The sequence below is a fragment of the Phocoena sinus genome, chromosome 18 (genome assembly GCF_008692025.1).
Source record: "Phocoena sinus isolate mPhoSin1 chromosome 18, mPhoSin1.pri, whole genome shotgun sequence".
Lineage (NCBI taxonomy): Eukaryota > Metazoa > Chordata > Mammalia > Artiodactyla > Phocoenidae > Phocoena > Phocoena sinus.
This window is the reverse complement of record NC_045780.1, coordinates 23,510,317-23,529,852: the sequence shown is the minus strand read 5'-3', so window position 1 is coordinate 23,529,852 and position 19,536 is coordinate 23,510,317. Positions and strand designations below refer to the sequence as shown.

Here is a 19,536-nt window from a genome sequence, read left to right as displayed (position 1 = left end):
TGAGGCATCAGAAGAAAAGCTATCTCTCAAACGAGATTTCTAACAGTGAACATCTGAAAATGCCTCTCCCTCAGAAGGCTTAGGAGTCATCAGTTATCGGGAGATTTCTGGAAACCTTTAGCTGGCCTGTTATCCTAGCCTGACTTGAAGCAGACACATGAAGACAGAGAATAAGGGCAAAGGGGAGCAGGCCTTGCAGCTGTTTGCTGGTACTTCCTCCTGGCCTGTTATGCTTAGGAAGCTGCATCTTCTACATCCTCTTTTTTATGCCTAAAATATTCACGGTGGGATATAAATGCGTCAAGTTTGAAAGAGAATAAATGCACCACCAATGTGTTTGATTCAAATGTTGGTTCTTTCGGGCTCTTGGTACACGTTAACATGAAAGCTTCTTTGATTTTTGTCAGGCGATCTCAGACTCCCAGCAAGAGAACCACACGCTCTCCATGCCAAGAGAGAGCCTCTGCCAAAGCAACGGCGCCACGGAGGAGCTGAGTATGGGGCAGCTGGCTGTGGGCCAGTGGGGCAGGTTAAGACTCATCTCCACATCACGCTCCTGCTTGACAAAGAGGCATGCTGCCCTGCGTTCTCTGGGGCTACACCACTGATGCTTCTACACATAACAAAGACAAGGGAGCACAGGCAATGTGTGATACACACGAGAAGAAGAAGTGCGCCTCAGTGACAGCAGTGCCATCTGTTATCAGAGGGCACAAAGGGACTTAAAAACCCCTCTCTGCTTTCCTGTCTTAAGGTTTTCTTTTCATAGGTGTCCCTCATCTTCTCCTTTGCGTCAACCCCCTCTGCTTGTCCCACCTTGTAACTCGTGCTTCTGGGAGTGAAGAGCGGGGTTGGCTCAGAAGAAGGTTTTGTTACTTCTGCCCTCAATGGCCTGGCTCCCTGCTCTCTCCGGAGCTGCTGGTCTCCTCCAGACGGAGGGGCTAACATCTTGTCTGAGGATACCTGGGCTTGGGAACAGGCTCCAGGTGTTGGAAGCTACCACCTCTGTGAAGGACATGAAAGGCAGGAGCCAGTGGGGCCTGGTGGGACCTGGTGAAGCTGCATCTTAGCAAACAGAGAGCTTAGGGAATGAGCCTGCCTTCCCTGGGCTGAGGGCTACGCACGGTAAGGGTCTGCCCTCACAACCTGTTCCTTCTTTTCAGGATTTCCATCAAGTGGCAGTCACGTTAAAGAGCAAAATTCCACGTCTTCAGAGCAGGATGTGTCTTTTCCTGTGTGTGTGTGTGTGCGCGTCTATATAATACAGTAAGTCCCCTACATACGAACGAGTTCCGTTCCGAGAGCGCGTCTGTAAGTCCAATTTGCTTGTAAGTCCAACAAAGGTAGCCTAGGTACCCAGCTAACACAATCGGCTATATAGTACTGTACTGTACTGTAATGGGTCTATAATACTTTTCACACAAATAATACGTAAAAAACAAACAGACAAAAAATAAAGAAAACATTTTTAATCTTACAGGACAGTACCTTGAAAAGTACAGTAGTACCAGCTACGTCACGGCTGCTTTTACGCTTGCTTTCGGACATCCTGGGCTTGAAATAAAGATACTGCACGACTGCACTCTATACAGTGCTGTACAGTAAAGTACGCAAAAGCACGACCACTTGTAGAGGATGCACACAGGTGACAATGTACGCCAGACACGTGAACTGACTTATGTGATTGGACAGGCGAACGCACATTTACATCTTCGGAAGCTCTCAACTCGAAGGTTCGTATGCAGGGAACTTACTGTAGTAAGAGTCTAGGCCCAATCAAATCTCTGGGGGTGAGGCCATCTGTTTAGGCCCTGTCTATGCAGGCACTGAAAAGGTGTTTGCACGTATAGCTACTCTACACAAGTCCAAAGAAAGCTTTCTAAGGCATTGTTCAGAGAGGCAGAGGTGTGTTTTTAAATGTATGTCTGTGTGTGGCGGGAAGCTACAGGGAGACGGAAGGAACGTGTCCACTGCCTGCTCTCATCTACAAGGATGACAGGGGCACCGGGCAAGGGGCTCTCGGGAAAACAGTCTGGTGGCGAACAGCACCCAAATGCATTTGGCTGCCGTGGGCTCTCTTAAGCTTATGTATTCTCGGTGCCTTTGCTTGACAAGGGGCCATCCCATTACTACAGCAGATTTAAAAATGCTTCCTTTCCAGTCATATTTCCTAGGTTTTTAATGATTTTCGTTGTTCTGAATCTTGTTCATGTTCCCCATTTATCTTTTTTTTTTTTTAAGTAATGGAGAATGAAGTGTGATGCTTTACCAAAGCCTGTGTACGCACATTGCTCTTTAAAAACGCATGCCATGACGACAAGGATATAGCAATGAATTCTGCAAAACTTAGCATCTATTTTTATGACTGGAGTTTGGATTTTGAATCAAAATAAAGGATTTGAGTCATTTAGAGACAGGAATTCACCCCTCCTCATCCCAGTAAATCAAGGAGGCAGAGAGAGAAAATGTAAAACAACAAAGCTCAGAGCTACGTCTGTCCGATCAGGAGCAAATCTGGACCACATCAGCTCTACTTTGTTGAAAGCCTTTGAATAATGTAAAAGAAGAAAGAACAGTGACTGCAGGTCTCTTAGACAGTAGGTCATTGTGAATTTAGCCATCGATATTTTTTCAGTTCAATCTAACTTATCCAAAATCATATAATGTAAGCCTCAGTCTAAGTTACTGAATCTATCTTAATCGTATAAAGGTAACGATTAGCTTTAGAAAGCATTTTCCTCCAAAGCTATAAAAGCTTATAAACTATCTAACATCTTCACTTTTCCCTCACAATTCACTTATACTTTTAGGGGAAAGTGACTGACAATATATTTTGAGTCCAAACCATTAAAAAGTTAAAAATCACTTGGAAAGTGACTGAGTCACAGCTGACTAGGCTCGCACTCTTCCAACCTCATAGTTTTTTAAAAAAATATCACTTTTGAAGTTATATATGTTGTACAGAGGACCTCCTCATATACCATTGTGAGTGAAAATTTTAAAGCAACCTAAATTTGACTACCCCCAAAGGGCTACGGGTACTATAGGTGATGTTTTTTTTCCCCTTCCATTTGCCATTCATTACATCATGGGCAGCACGCGAAGGCCAGAAATAGGAAAGCATTTCAAGAGCTTTCTCAGCTTCTCGCGTGTAGATACTGGGCTTAGATTTCACTCAGCTGCCGAGCGATCCATCTCACCCTGCTGTAAGACGATAGTTTCAAATCTACTTATCAATGTCAGGCCACACTTTAGTATCAAAGAAAGCCAGGGTGAAACGTTCAGATTTACAAACTTCATATGAAAGGTCTGTTGCTCACCCTGGTTAGATAAGTGCCCTGATGCACAGGGGAGAGATTTTTTTAAATGTCGCTATGAATCAGTCCTTCTGATTCAGATGTCTGCAGGAGGATTGTGGGCTATGCTAAACTCATTTTCCTTGCGATTAGACTTAAAAGGAAACTAGCTGCTTGCTGTGAAATTTATCTGCATTGCCAATGTTTTAAAACTTTATCGAAATTCGTTTGTCTTCTGGAAGAAACGTTCACACATCGCTGGGGGGCTTGGGTGGTCTAAAGAGGCACGAGAGTGAAAACAGAGATGCTGCACATGAGATTATAAATTCTACCCAGCAAAGCTGCTAAGAGGTGGGGAGGGTCCAGGCTGGTCACTTCCAAGATTAACTGCAGCACTGTTTGCCTGTGTGTCGAACACGGGGGAGGCGTGTGTCCGTGTCTGAACTAATTCACGAGGCAGAGCTGTTGCATTCACTTACTTGTTCCTGGAGGACTTTGAGTAATGCCTGTGTGTGTGACTGCTCTTCCTTTGCTTGTTCCAATTCTGACTTTTTGTTGTTTAACTCCTCCTGGATGGTCAGCAATTGCTGTGAAAAGGATATTTAGGATAAGTAGGATTGAAGGCCAATGGAATACGGTAAGATATTGAAAACAACCATTCCAAAACACGAGGGAAAGGTTTGTACGTGTCTTAAAGCTTAATCCAGACTTCAGTTGACGTTTCTGAAATGTCTGTTTCACACACACCCCCCCCGTAGTGGAACGAGTGTGCAGATAATGCCACAGTATCAGGCTGTTTGTGACACTGATGCACGACGCTTGTTCCAGTGTTTGTGAAGGCACCTTTATATTCCTTTAAACAGATGCGTATCTGTAAAAATATGTAGAATAGTGGTAAGAAACTAAGACATTGACAGCTGAAGAAATTAAATCATAAAGACACTTAAAATAATGAGTCAACTTGTCCGAGGTTACATCATTTTACATATGACCCTAAAGCTAGCTTTACAGTAGCTCTGTAAAGCTGCTTCACCAGGTGGCTGGGAGCACAAAAGAGCCTTTTACCTTCTCTGTTATGATGGTGATGTTTTATTAGATCAGCAGGACTGAAGTCCAAACTGCCATCAATGTATCAGTCGAGAAAACTGCTGATACAAGCTGTCAAAACACTCAGCTATGGCCTGCACCGTTGTTTTGAAGCAGGGCCACTGAACGCATTGCTGTGAAGCCTTGAGCGCTATTTGCCCTATCAACTGTAATGCATGGGAGGCTTGCCTGGCCTGCCAGGAGGACGGGGCTGCCCAGAACTAATTCTTTGGAACATGGTTATGTGCTAATATATACACAGGCTGGAGAGTACATTCAAGAGCTTCGAAACAGGCCCCGGAAGCAGCTATGTCGTATTCAGAGCTTCTTGACAACAAAGGGCTAGTCTGCAAAGACGGAAGTCTGTTTCTTCTGCTCCTGCACTCGACAAGTGCTGCACTAACGATACGAGAATGTCAGTGCGTTCCTGCCACGAGGGTAGCTGTCTCCACACCAAGGCTGTGACTTCTGGGGCTGGACAAGCTGGCTGCAGAGCTGCCTGGCCAGTTCTGAACTATCAAGGCCGGAATAAACACTGGCACTGGATTCCTGACGCTTAAAGTTGCCAAGTGGAAGGATTAACTTAAATCTTCAAAACTGCTAGTTTTGCGGTACGTGGTCGGGGGAGGAAGTATTCAGAAAAACACCCTGTGCCTTAACCCCTGGGCTTGCGTGTCCTGCTCCCTCGTCCGGTGCTGGCTGTAGGTTTAAGAACCTGCTTTGGTCCCCCAGCACAAACAGTGATTTCCTTGCAGTTTTCGAAACACTCAGCGCCCCTTATTTTACCACCTGCCCGTATCATACTCACATATGATGCAATACACGCAACCCACAGGGGCTCCCTTCACGCGTTACGTGATTCCATCGTGCACCAACTGACCAAAGTGCAGAAACCCGGGGGCCATATTGTACTCTGGCACCGTGATAAGTAATGAAAATGACCATTTCCAAACAGTGGGGCATGACCCTGTTTCTCTATTCTCATTCATGACCAGCCCCAGAACAGTTCCGAGGGGATCTGGTGCTCTGACTTCCACGATGCCGAGTGGATTCTTATGTCATTAGACAATTTCGAATCCACTCCTTAAACCTCCTTTAAAAATGAGCCAAATGAAGGACAGGAAATTGTCTTCAAACATAGGTAGCTTATGTTCACTCAACTGTAGCACTCGAAGTAGCAAAATTTAGAAACGACTGATGTCCAGCAGAGGGGGACTGGCTCCGGTAACGATGGTGCCTCTGTACAACGGAACACCATGCAGCCATTAAAATGAAGTTGTGCAAGTGTCTCTGGACATGGAATTAACTCATGATATACTGTTCTCCACATGAAAAGTTCAGGCTATGAGAGGGTTTCACTGAATTTTGCAAACTATTCATAGAACTGAATCTGGATACTGTCTCTGGGTGAGTGGGCTTATGGATCTTTCTGTTAGTTTTGCTTGTAATTTTCTGGTATGTCTGTAAAGGAGCAGACACTGCTTTAGTAAGAACAGCAACAAGAGCAAACAGATGAACTTAATTAAGGTTGGGGAAAGGACAAAGAAAGGAAAACCACTTGGACACAACTCTCAGCTGTTTTTACCAACACTGTGAATAGATCAGAGGGGAAGTGAGAACTCCACTAAGTCTGCCATTTCATCCACACATTTACAACACTGCTTCATGCTATTAAAACGTGCGTGCGCTCGTGTACATACATACACACACACACACACACACACACACACACCATTCCCCTGACCTCACTTCCCATGTAAGCTTCCATCCGTTCTCACTGTTCCTTGGAATCACACTTTTTTTTTAATTTAAAAGTGTGATTCCAAGGAATCATCCCCAGTTCCTTTTCTTCTCGTATGTAGGCAACCGCTTTCAACGGTTTCTTTTTTATTTGAATGTGTTTTTCCAAAATATATACTGTTGTTTTGAGAGTATGCATTTGTATGTTAAGTGATAGTGTTCATATTTCTTGCTTACTATGTTTTTAAGATCCATGTTGATACGTATATATATCTAACTATCGCTTCTGGTGGCCGCATACTATTTTACGGGATACGTCCACCCAGTTATACCTATTCCACTCTCCCAGTGAAGGCCACTCAGATTATCTCCAATTCTCCTCCCCCTGTATAAGGCTGTAGTGGGAGATGCTAATGCTCGTCCCTATGGACCCGAGGGAGACATGCCCTGGTGCATATCCAGCAGTGGAGCTGTCGGTCACGGGGCATGCCTGAGGAGTTCACTGCCAAAGCTGCATCACAGAATGGCTGTACCAGCCTACCCGCCCACCAGTGCTATAAGAGTTACTGTACCCCACACCCACACTAACACTTTGCATTATCCAACTTTCTAACCTCTGTCAGTCTAATAATATCAAGATTCTTCACCTTGGGACTTGCCTGGTGGTCGAGCGGTAAAGAATCTGTCTTCCAATGCAGGGGATGTAGGTTCGATCCCTGGGTGGGGAACTAAGATCCCACATACCACGGGGCAACTAAGCCCACCTGCCATGGCTACTGAGCTCGTGCTCCTCAATGAGAGAGCCCTGCGTGCCGCAAACTACAGAGCCCGTGAGCCACAACGAGAGAGAGAAAACCCGCATGCCACAACTAGAGAGAAGCCCGTGAGCCGCAACGGAAGATCCAGCGTGCCTCAACGAGGACCCCGCGTGCTGCAACTAAGACCCGATGCAGCCAAATAAATAAATTAATTTATATATATTTTAAAAAAGATTCCTCATCATTGAAAAATCTCATACTTCTCTGACCCCCTGGGGTTTTATGCATCTCACATGTCTGCCAGCTTTTGAGGTTTACTGACACTTCTTAAAGGGAGAGTCAAGGGTAGTGGTTCTTAAATCTGGAGAACTTTTCAAACACACTTATTCCTGGGTCCCACAGAAGACCAATTAACTCAGAATATCTAGGGGACGGACCCAGGCAATAATATTTTTTAAAAAAACCTCCACAGGGCTTCCCTGGTGGCGCAGTGGTTGAGAGTCCGCCTGCCGATGCAGGGGACACGGGTTCGTGCCCCGGTCCGGGAAGATCCCACATGCCGCGGAGCGGCTGGGCCCGTGAGCCATGGCCGCTGAGCCTGCGCGTCCGGAGCCTGCGCTCCGCAGCGGGAGAGGCCCGTGTACCGCAAAACAAACAAACAAACAAAAAACCTCCACAGATAATTTTAATATGCAGCTGGGAAGGAAAACCACTGTCTCTTTAAATGCTTATTTAATCCTGCTACAACGTTGCTTCTGTCCAGAGTACCCTACTCAGACTCTGCTCTTACTAAAGTCACTAACGCTCTTCTAACGGCCAACTAGGATGCCAGGTTCTGTTTGCCGTGGCATGTCCTCTCTCTCCAGGCGATCCTGTTCACACCCATGGCTTCAACTGCACGGGCTCGGCTCCCGCGCTCCTGCTTTTCAAAGCTGACCTCACAGCCTCCGCCCCTCCTACTGCCCACCAGACCCTTTCCCTACAGTGTTCCAAACTGTGCTTACTATGACCCCTCCCCCACAAGGCTAATTCTATTCCCCTGGTAACCAGAGTGAAAACCTTGAGGTCCATGCCCGCCCTTGCATCACGCCCACAACCTCTCTGCCCGTTCCTCTGCCTTCTCTCCAACCATCTTCACTGTCACGTTCAGGATGAGCAGCTCTCTTCTGGATCTGCTTTTTCCTCCTGTCGTTCACCCTACACTCCTGAGAAAACTGAATCAAAGTGCTCTTGTGCTTAAGAAATACCATCGATCCCCCGATCTCTACTGGACAAAATCCAAACCACTGGCTGTGTCGTCCTTCCCCAGCCATGCCAGGTCCTCTCATGACTCTGTGAAAAGCTCACTACCCGGAATTCTGCCTGGCAGCTTCCTATTCATTTTTTAAGCCAACTTAAAGAATGTTTTCGGGCTGACGTCAATCCATATGATGACTTTATACGATAGAAAAGAGCCCCATCCTCTAGGCGGACAGGACCCTTCAGTAAGGCACATGGTTGGGCAGTACAGTAGGGGCTTGATTTCAACCCCTTTCACCCATCTGGCCTGATGCCCTTGTCCAGGGCAAAACCTGCAGAGCTATAAGCAGTAGTCTTGGTTTCTTCCTCAATAAAGACCCCCTCTGATCACCCAAGCAAAGTGAGCTGTTCTAACCTCCACGCTCCAAAAGCACTTTTATACGATATATTACATTTCATAGATATCTCCCCAACGAGCCTACATCCACCAATGGTAGGGTCAATAACTGGGTGACCTCTAACACACGGCAGGTGCTAAATGAATGAATGAGTAAAGAGGTGAATGAATGCTTGCTCTGGTTTCCCCAATTCTATGAGATTAAGCCACGATCTAGCAAAAAAAAAAAGAAAAACAAAAAAAACCACACACACACACACACAAAAGCCCAAAACGAGAACAACTACCTGAGGATCTATCACTGGGTAATTTATTGTTCTAGACATATGGGTATATGAAATCTTCAGAGGAAAATAGCACTTAAGACATTTTGATTCTTTACTCTGGAAGTTCTAGATACCATCCTTAATCTATAGGGTAGTATTTCTTTTTTCTTTTTTTTTTTTTTTTTTTGTGGTACGTGGGCCCCTCACTGTTGTGGCCTCTCCCGCGGTGGAGCACAGGCTCCGGACGCGCAGGCTCAGTGGCCATGGCTCACGGGCCCAGCCGCTCCGCGGCATGTGGGATCCTCCCGGACCGGGGCACGAACCCGTGTCCCCTGCATCGGCAGGCGGACTCTCAGCCCGGGAATATTTCTTAAAAGTCTAAGAAAATCCAATCAGTGAATTTATTATTATGTAATTTCTTCCCCATGTTCCACCAAAAAGCAAACAAATAAACCAAAACCACCGCTAGAGGAAAAACAAAATAAACGCCCCTGGACTATTTTCCGCATTCTTTCCAATGAATTGTTTCTTTTGTTTACAAAAGGTAAACTCACGGATCTAACATTTATGGATTCAAAACCGTGGTGATCCGAAACTGTGATTGTTCACATGACTAGATGCCTTATAAAAACAATGAGATAGTCTGCAACTAGATAATTTAAGTCAGCCTTTCTGGTCCTTTTTCACTTGAAATCTGTGAGACTGTATAATATTCTTTCCAGTTTGAATTTTTAAGTTCCAGAGTGCCTCAATTACAGAAGTTCACAGGCAGCTAGAACTTAATCGGAAGAGCCTCTCGGCTGGACCGGCTGACTGCAGCGCAATTTTAATTTAACACTGGGAAGTGTGGCATTAAACAGATGCACTATTACATTTTTGGTGGTTACAATTGAGTGTGTGCCAATTAGGCAATTATCCATACGCCAATCAAGTGCAAACACTCTGGCGGACAGAAACAGGTAAATAAATGCCGAACCTGACACATCTTCATATTTCCAGGCCACTGATTTAATAGGATCATTTGTAATGCTCTTTGGGGATGGAGACTTCCGTGTGTAATGGGTCTTTCTCTCTGACAAATCCGGAGAGCATTACCAGTGTTATCTGGAGCCCCAGAATAAGTGAGGTCACGTTTCCATGTTTACAGATGGGCGATTCATAGGCACCCAGAGGTTAAGTCATGTTTCCGAGGCCACGGTATCGGGGAAAGACCTACCACTTGCACAACTCGATTTTCCTACTTCAAACTGTGGTTTCTACCCTGACAACCACACTGATCCGTCAATTTGAAATGGAAATCAGGACATGCCAGACTTAAAACCTTCCTAGCAATGACTTCTACCTACGCATTCACCATTTCCACTTAAGACCGAGGCTGCTGGAGACGTGCCTTTGTGTATCCTTCTGTGAGTGCTGCGGTGGATTTCACTTTCCGTTAAAAACTGTAACCCTTTCCTTGTCTTTTCCCCTTAAATTCTATAATTTTGTCACTGAGGTCAAGTCTCTATATAGCTAACATATCAGATGAGCTTAGATTCCATGAAAGCCCCAGACTACGGAGCAGATTCTCTGTATGAAAGAACACCAGCAACGTCTCGTGACAAGCTGACACTCACTGAATAGTGCCACCTCAGGAATCTCTTGCAGGACTGGTGAGCTGCTTGGGGATGGAGCTGCTGGGTGGCATGAAACTGAGAGCATCTGACTTTGTGTCTTCCATGGCGGTGGAGGAGTACTCTTTCTAAATCACGGTGGCGGCAGGTCACGTGAACTCGTGCCACTAGGTAGATATAATATATACCGATAGTGACTGACACCTATACACAAACACACACACACATTTTCTCTCTTTCCCGCTTCCCCTCATTTCAAGATTTCCCCAGCGACTGGCTCTATGTTCAGTTCTTTTAAAACAATCCAGTAATATTCAATTATCAATCAATCAAGCAATCATTCAGTTATCCGTTCTTTCAATCATCACTTATCTCCTAAGTACACGGTGCTGGGCTAGACAGTATGCAGGACACGGAGGAAACAAAGTAGACTGTCCTCAAGATGCCGGGTCACGAGGATGCTAGTCTATCCACTAAAATGAATTTAGGGTGGCACAAAATACTCTAATAGTGGCTACAACCAATGTGGTTTCCCTAGGAGATTCTTGGCGATCAGTTCAGGTGTTAGGAGAACATGAGCTCAGGGGATCCATTTTGAATCAGACCTTGTTCTCTACTCATCAGAAATGAGCCACCAAATACTAATGCTTGAGGTCTGGAAATATTTGAGCCCATACAGTGTCATCAATTTTTAATGTGTTTTTGCTCTTTTGATTCAGTTTTAATAAATGTTACTCCATCTCGATAACTTTCCTATAACTTCGACGCCCTACTTAGTGGGATAAGCCTTTAAAGGCCAGTAGGATATCGCCTAAGGAAATGAGGTCTGCTGGCTTCCAAAGACAGTTTTCCACCAAAGGCCAGGGTGGGTGTGACTATGTCTGGACAGACCAATCAGCAGTTGTTTTAATGTCCAGACCGTGGGGCGACGCCTGCGGGCATCCAGCATCACCATGTCTGCACACCTTGTCTCCAACCCCATTACTCCGTGTATTTCAGCCTGCTATCTGAACCCCCCCGGTGGCCAGTTCTGCCAGATCCTTTTCATCTTGTCCTGCTACAAGGTGAGGGGATCCGCTCATTCGTCCCTTCCTCCTTGGTGAGATCCTGCTACCCAAACACAGCTCCCTGCTTCTGCTGCTTTTCTCCCCAGGCTCTCCAGACCTTCCACCCCTCAGGCCTGCTTTGCTTCTCACAGACTTCAGAACCACTTAGGAAGGGCAGCCGCGCTAGGTCCCACTGCTGCAGTCTGCCTGTTCCCACCTCACGTCTAACACTGAATCCCGAGCCAATCCCTGATTGTTGGGAAAAGCCTGAGATGTAAAAAATCAAGTGCATATTATCACAACCTAAGAGCAAGGCTTTGCCTAAAGGCCAACCCATCTAACAGTATTCCTGAGAAAGGAGAGAAACCTGGCTCAGGGGAAGGACAGTCATTTACTACCTGGTACTCACTACTTTCACTTTTCTCCTTGGGAAATAAAAGAAAAAAGATGGAATTGAACTAGTTTGAATTTTTTTGTCGCACGAGGTGGTAAGACTACTCCAAATTTATTCTTGTTTAAAATGTCATCTGCTTCTACCGGCGGATGAAACTGTGCTTCCATTTATATCAAGGTCCGAGGGTGACCAAGCCTGTGGCCTGGTTTATCCATCCCAGTGCCTCCCTCTCTGCCAACAGCTCAGTGACCCCTGGGGGAGAAACATCTTTTGGAGAGAACCCCACCATTTAGATGACTGATAGCAGGAACACCAGATCATAGGAATGAAATTGTGCTCAGGGCCTGATATCCTATTACACCAGGCTATGCATATTTAATTCCTTGGGTCTTTCCTCATAAATCAATTCCTTCAGGCCCTTAATCTCGTCAATATCTTTTCTGATATTGAATTTTAAATGCCATTCTCATTGCTAGGTAGAAAGGCAATCTCTTACTCGTGATGGGATCAGGTTTCATTTACAACTGAGAGACGCTTGGAGGAGCCCGGCCCTGTTCCCTGACCCTGCTGTTAAGATCCTAACGTTGGTCAGAGACAAACAGCCCAGGCGCGGGTCTGACAGGGCTGGCCCTCCAAGAGGTCAAGACAAGGAACCCTGGGGTCATGCCTACTGGTACCCTGGGAGCCTGGGACAGCTCTGGGAGACTGGGGAGAAGGCAGAAGTAAGTGTTTTCAAGGGTTTGGATCCTCAAGAGGGTCCCTGAGACATGAGGCACCCTGCCACCCACCCAGGGCAGTGTGCTCTGACAGGGGTTCCCTTCTCTGAACAGACGAGCAAGGGCCTGACCGAGGACACACACAGTGTGCATACACTGGAGTAAGACCTCACGGGACGTGGGCGAAGGGAGGCCACGGGCCATGGGTTCTCTGGAGGGGAAGCATACAACCCGGAGAGCAAGGGTTTGGAGCTGGAATGTTTCCAGGTTCTCTGAGGCTGGCCCCTAACACTGGTGTTTCCCCTGCTACAGGGTAAGGGAAGAATCCCTGAATTCCATGAGCTGTGCAAAATTCCCGAAGGGAAGCAGGAGCGATAAATGTAAGACTTCAAGAGTGACCGAGAATTGGGTAACGCAGGTAACCACTGAGGTGCAGATCTGGGGGCCTAAGTCTGCAGGCAGTGGAAGGACTCCAAGGGCGGGGCTCTGGGCGCTGTCGCCCTGGGGCAGGAAATAAGCAGGTGCCACTGCACAAGACTTAATGGTAATCAAACTAAAGGAAGGTCCATCCACTGATTATCAGCATGCACCGGCAATTCTAACATAATCAGTGATAAAATCCTTTGTTCATCTAAAGCCTAACCAATTACTGGCCTTACCGATAAGAGTCAATATACATGTGCAAGCTTCAAATGAGCAGTTTCACTTCTTACCCTTTAATAAACATACTCGATGTAGAAACGAATTTGGAAAATGTCAGTATCGCAGTCTGCTCCCACCCTCCCCCTCCCCCACCCCCATATGCTCACACGGGACTCAGCTACACCCAGTTTTTGGATTTTGAGCTTGTCTCAGACACAGTGTCTCCAATCCCTGTAGCACTACATGTATTCTTACATTTCTACAGTAGATTCGAAATAAACAATGCTGGCACAGTTATCGCAAAGACTGAGAGCTAGAACTGAGCTACTTCATTCCACAGGACCTCTTAAAGAATTTTTATGCCTAAAATTTGAAACAGGGAAACATGGTGAGAACCATGAGTTGTATTATTTTTGTTGAGTGCAAATTTTAGTTCTTATGTTACATATTTTTACTGAATTTTAATAGTTTTCAAGTTGAAATGAGTTCTTTCAGAACTGTTGACTGTTTGCCTTAAAACTAAAGGACAGATCAAGAAAATGTTATCAAATCAGTGGTACTGTTAGTAGTTGCCTAAATTGTGTCTTTTGCATTTGGGTTTGTTAAGATTCACGTATTTACTGGACAATTATTTACAGACTGTAATATATTAACTATAATCAAAAGATCAAAGTTCAAACTGTTAGGTGGGTTAAAAAAATTATTTAATAGAGTTGTGATTTTTTCCTTACATTGTACTATTTTATTTAAAAATGTTTTTACAGGCATAATTGTATGTGAAATTCAATATAAGAAAAATCTCACTGTATTTCTTTCTTGGCCACTATTATTACTTGTTTCATTTCATGATTATTACTGAAAATAGTTTTGTCCTGTAGCAGAAGAGGATGTTTAAAAAAGGACCCCCTCGGAGTGTCAAGTTACACTAGGCACACCCCTGGCACGAAACCCAGTGTCTGGGCAGGAGAGGAGATAATGACCTTGGGAGGGGAGAAATATGTCATCAGACTTGGTTTTAGAGACCATTTCCTTTACTTGGATATCCTCCTGGGAGGGCCTTGTGTAAAAGACAAGATACCCTTTGGCATTTGTATAATCCAATGGGGTTACTTATCACGATACACTGTACCCCAATAAGGCAACATTATTATGAAAAGAAATACAGCCAAGGATTGGAGAAAAGGCAAAAAAAAAATAAGCCCCAGGTCATTGTTTCAAGGTTAACATGGTTAGCTCTATCGCTGACTTGCTGTGTGACCTCAAACAAGCCACTTTACTGCTCTGGTCTCCTCTTTCCCTCACAACTTTCTCATGAGGAATGATTTATCATTTGCAAAGCAACACATCAATTAATGTCTTGCTTACTGAACGCAGGAAAAGAAGATGCAAAAGTGGCTTAGAAGACTCAAAAACCCATTTTCTCTTCTTCAGATGATTTTCTTTTTAATAGCGTGATTTGCAGTGTCGTTTCAACTTCCTGTTTTTCACTTCCCTCACATGTTAAATAAAGATGACAATACTCACGAGTGGGACATTATGAGACTGAAGAACATCCATTAATATGTGAGGCTCCTCAATGGCAAAGGGTACTAAGTTAAATGAAAGGGCTGTTACTATCCTCTTTGCAAAAATGGACAGACTAAGGTCAAGTGAGCGGGCCTTACATGAGTGGGCACTCCTGGGGGTTAATATTCATAGCGGAAGGTCTGTTGTTCAGTCCCATCCTGGCCATGCTGGTTGTCCTCCTTCAGCCAATTTTCAAAACACAGGGCCAGCCAACTTGAATTAACACCATTCATGCAATTCCCAAGAGAAGGTGTCAAATGTGTTGCTGAAGTAGGAATATAAATCAGTGATATTCCCTCCGTTGCCTCTGCTGGCAATTCCACTGCAAACGATAATCCAATTTGCTGGGATTTATTTATTCTTGTCACTTTTTTTTTGGCAGTTATATAAGGTGGTCATCACCCCAGCCTCTGGGCACATGTACAGCTGTTAATGTAGAAATTTAAAATATTAACATGCTTTCCAGCCAGGTTGGCCCATTTACTTCAAACAAGAACCTAATTGCACAGCTGGGTCTTGCATTGTGCCCCAAAGGCCAAAAGAGATTTGTTCTTTTTCTGCAGGGTTTATAACCCAGTCACGATCAGAGCTTATAGCTAGAAAACCCTTTATGGGTGACTTGTGACCAAAATCCCGTGGCCACCTTTGGAGTTGGCTTATGCAAAGTGATCTGGGGCTAATTCAGTTCAGCCCGTGGAGAGCCAAACCATGCTCTTTCTGGCATCAGTAACAGATACTACCATCATCAGTGACCACCCTGACTGCAGTTTTAGGAAAGCAGCTTTTGACTTAATGGTTACAGAGTAAGAACGTGGTTTTGAGAGCTTTTAGTTGAATCCTAATTGGTGAGAAAGTTGTAATGATCTAACATGTAAATGAAGAGAGAAAATACAGCTGAAAGTTCTATCTCTACATCAGCCACAGATGTCTAACTAAGGATGGACATGGGTCATCACCTATGTTGCCTAACTCTTGATTAATGGTAGAACTTGAGTGAAGCTAATTCAATGATAACAATCTTCCCAATTTTCCTTTGTTAGTGCAAGTTGACGTTTTTATGGCTAGGAGACTCAGACATCTAGGGGCAGGGTGAGGAGAGGAGAACTGTCCCTGAACTGAGTGCTTTGAATCTTTAGTGGCTCTGCAACAAGGTTTGCAAATAATGGGCACATTCGTCTGTCACAGAGAAGGTGTGAGGCAGAGGATGTCTGCTCGTTCCCTGAAGTCTCCACGTTATTTTAATACACTGGGGCTGGTCTGGGACCCCTCATTAGGAGTCTCAGAGTAACCAGAACCTCGTGGAGCTCTCCAAGTTTCACCTGTTCCCTGTTCCAGAGCCAAGCCCTGGGGAGACAGGTGAAGGCCTCACCAGATAAGGACAGTCTCCCTGAGGGGCTTTAACCACCTGCAGGTGGTCTCCGTGGCAGTAACTTAGCCTCTGGACTATCTCAGGTTTGCCCAGTCCCTGAACTGCAGACTGCATTTAAGGAAGAAAACAAAACCGCAGCAACAGTAGCAGCAGCTGCAAGAGAAAAGCTCAACAGAGACTGACTGCCATTGTGAAATGTGCCACATATTCTTAATATCTGGGGCTGAGATCCATTGGGTAAAATAAAATATAGCACCACCCATTTTGCATAGATCTCAAGGATGCAGACAGAAAATTACCATTTTAAACCAATCTTCTCTGCTTCTGCACCATTAAACATAGGAAGCACTAAAGAAGTGAGCTGAATCACTCAGACCCTTTACAATAAATTGGGTCAGCATGGCCATGAATGATAACAGCAAAAAAGGGTCCCCAGGTATAAAAATTAAGAGAAATTAAAGCTGTAGCTCTACACTTAATATCTACCCTGTGATGATGTGTTCCTCCAGCCTTAGCAATCCTTCAACTTGAGATCGGCGATTGCATGCAATTTAACATTACATGTGGGAAGTCTACCCGTGTCCTTTTAATGAAAATTTCAATCACAGGTTTTGCTGAAGTCAGCTGAAAGGCCAGCTTCTAACAATGATGGCACAGAAAAGATGATCTTGTGTGATCCACAGCTAGTTACATGTGCATTCTAGAAACAGGGAAATCAACACCAAGATCAGTGTTGATGACTTTCATTTCTTTCCAAAAGAAAGAATAGGGAGACCACATTTTTAGGGACTGCCAATAGACTCTATATAGCAGTGATTTTTACTTCCTGATGATAATTTGAAAATGTAAATCATGATACAAGTAAGTGACGTAAAGCAGTTATATTCTAGTCCAAGTGATTATATCAGGATTAAGAAGGATTATGTGAGAATTACTTTGGGAAGTTTAAAGAAAACCACCTGTTTTGCCACTGAGTTCACTGTGGATAATCTTTAAGAAGATATGAAAGTTTTCTTTTATTCCAAGTTGTTCCAATCTTCATTTTTTCTGTAGTTTCATATTATGAATGGATATTCAGTGGCTATTAAAAAGACTGTATTATTCAGGTTTAACCTGTTAATGGGATTGTATCATATTAATAGACTTCTGCAACGTTGAACCAACCTTGCATTCCTGGAATAAATCCAGTTTGGTGGTTTATAAAATACCAGATTAAATTAGCTTTTAAAAAGGAATTTTAAATCTATGTTCATAAGTGAGACTGACCTGTCATTTCCACCCCTCTTTTTTACTGCCTTTGTCCTGTTTTGATATCAAGTGTACTAGGTACACTAGCCTTATGAGTTAGCTGGGAGGCGTTTCCTCCTTTTCTATTCTCTGAACAATTTTGCAAAAGGCTGGCATAATCTTCCTTGAATGTTTGGTAGAACCTTCCAGTAAATCCATTTTGGATCTGTTGCTTTGATGTAAGATTTTAAGCTTCTAACTCCAATTTTTTTATGAGATCATCCAGGCTTTCAATTTTTTCCTGATTTAATTTTGATAAGGTTTTCTTTTCTTCCTTTAGGAATTTGTTTATATCACCTGAGTTTAAAAATTTGTAGTAAAACTATTCCTGATTTTTTCATAGTTCTTCAATCTCTGTTACATCTATAGCTATAACTCACTTTCTTTTAAAACATTGTTTTTTAAGTTATTCTCTTTATGATCAGTGTTGCCAAATTTTTCCATTCTATTAGTGTTTTCAAATAGCAACATTTGGCTTTGTTGATCTTCTCTAATGTATGACTCTGTGTTATTTTAGTAATGTCTATCCTTATCTTTATTTATCTTTCCTTCTTTGTGTTTATTTTTTTTGTAATAAGGGTTGGATGCTCATTCGTGTTTCCAGTTTTCTTTTTTCACTAAACAGACATTTAAAAGTTTAAAATTTTTCCTCTAGGTTCTGTTTTAGCTGCATCCCACAAGTTTTAATATGCTGTATTTTAATAATCAACTACTTCCAACTATTTTAAAATTAAAACTCTGATTTCTTTTTAGACCTGTGGATTTAGATGTGTGTTTTAAAATTTCTAAGTATATAGAATTTATTTTAGTTACCTTTTCTGACATTGATTTCTAACAATTTTATTGTGATCAGAAAATATTATCACCCCTTTGAAATTTGTTGAGACTTGCCTTAAGGTCTAGTATGGGATTAATTTTTGTAAATGTCCCACATCTATTTGAAAAGTACAGTTTTCTGTACAGGTCCTGCCAATCAAGAGTACAGGAGCTGAGTGCTATGTAAATGCTTCATCAACTGCAAACATCGGCAGGAACAGCAAGAAGAAGGGAATGGCAGAGCTGCTTAGGAAAATGTCCTCACCCCCTGACATCTTCTAGGGTCTTTCATTCAAAGTAGGCTTGGCATGTTGCCACTGTCCTTCAAGTATCAACGTGTGATGTAATCTCACTTTCAAAAGATTAGGAAAAACAATCAGGAAGAAATTTTAAGTACTCTATTGCCTGGTTTGGAGTCTTCTTACTACTCTTTCTAAGCCTTGGTTCCTTGATAAACGTGATAAAAACGTCAACTCCCAGGATGCAAGGCTCTTAAAGCATTTGGATAGCAGAAAACATTGAACAGAAACATTTGTGACTGCACGTACACACACTCAGCGTAAGTAAAAACACAACAGCTTATTTCCCAAGGTTGTAGTCATTCTTTCATAGCCCTGGGGCCACACCAGATGACATCAGTGACTAATAAGCTCCTTAGCATCTAATACCAGCAGAGGGCATTCACGACCCCTAAAGACAGAAGGGCTCCATCAATCCTTACACTCCAACAAAGATTTGTCAGAAATCTGGCTCTATTCAATCAATGAGATGAGATTATTATGTATTCAGGCATGAGTAGGAAGAGCAGCAGAGATTATGAATGAGGGAAGTTGGGGCTTCCCTGGTGGCGCAGTGGTTAAGAATCCGCCTGCCAATGCAGGGAACACGGGTTCGAGCCCTGGTCCGGGAAGATCCCACATGCCGCGGAGCAACTAAGCCCGTGAGTCACAACTACTGAGCCTGGGCTCTACAGCCCGTGCTCCGCAACAAGAGAAGCCACGGCAATGAGAAGCCCGCGCGCCGCAACAAAGAGTGGCCCCCGCTCACAGCAACTGGAGAAGGCCCGAGCGCAGCAACGAAGACCCAACGTAGCCAATCAATTAATCAATCAATCAGTCAATTCTTAAAAATAAAAAAGAATGAGGGAAGATGGTTTACAGTTTTCAATAGCTGAGAATAAAACGTGTGGCGACTCAACAATTTGTTCTTTTCTTCATCTGTTTATTCAGAGAGCTGTTGGCTATAAATGACTAAATTAGCCATGAAAGACTGGCCTTAGGTGCCAGAATTAGTCTCTACTCCAAT

The 19,536-nt window shown here is 43.9% G+C and overlaps 1 protein-coding gene across 7 annotated transcripts in view; it reads right to left on the bottom strand.

The window, feature by feature from the left end:
• Window positions 1-19,536, bottom strand: part of ENOX1 (ecto-NOX disulfide-thiol exchanger 1) — a 622,833-nt gene that overhangs the window by 64,278 nt on the left and 539,019 nt on the right. For 5 of the 7 annotated variants that reach the window (XM_032611636.1, XM_032611635.1, XM_032611633.1 and 2 more), the window contains one exon: window positions 3,776-3,883. The exons of the other annotated variants lie outside the window; for them this stretch is intronic. In XM_032611636.1, coding sequence (XP_032467527.1) covers window positions 3,776-3,883 — 108 coding nt within the window. The remainder of the gene's footprint in view (window positions 1-3,775; window positions 3,884-19,536) is intronic. 7 annotated transcript variants of the gene reach the window in all.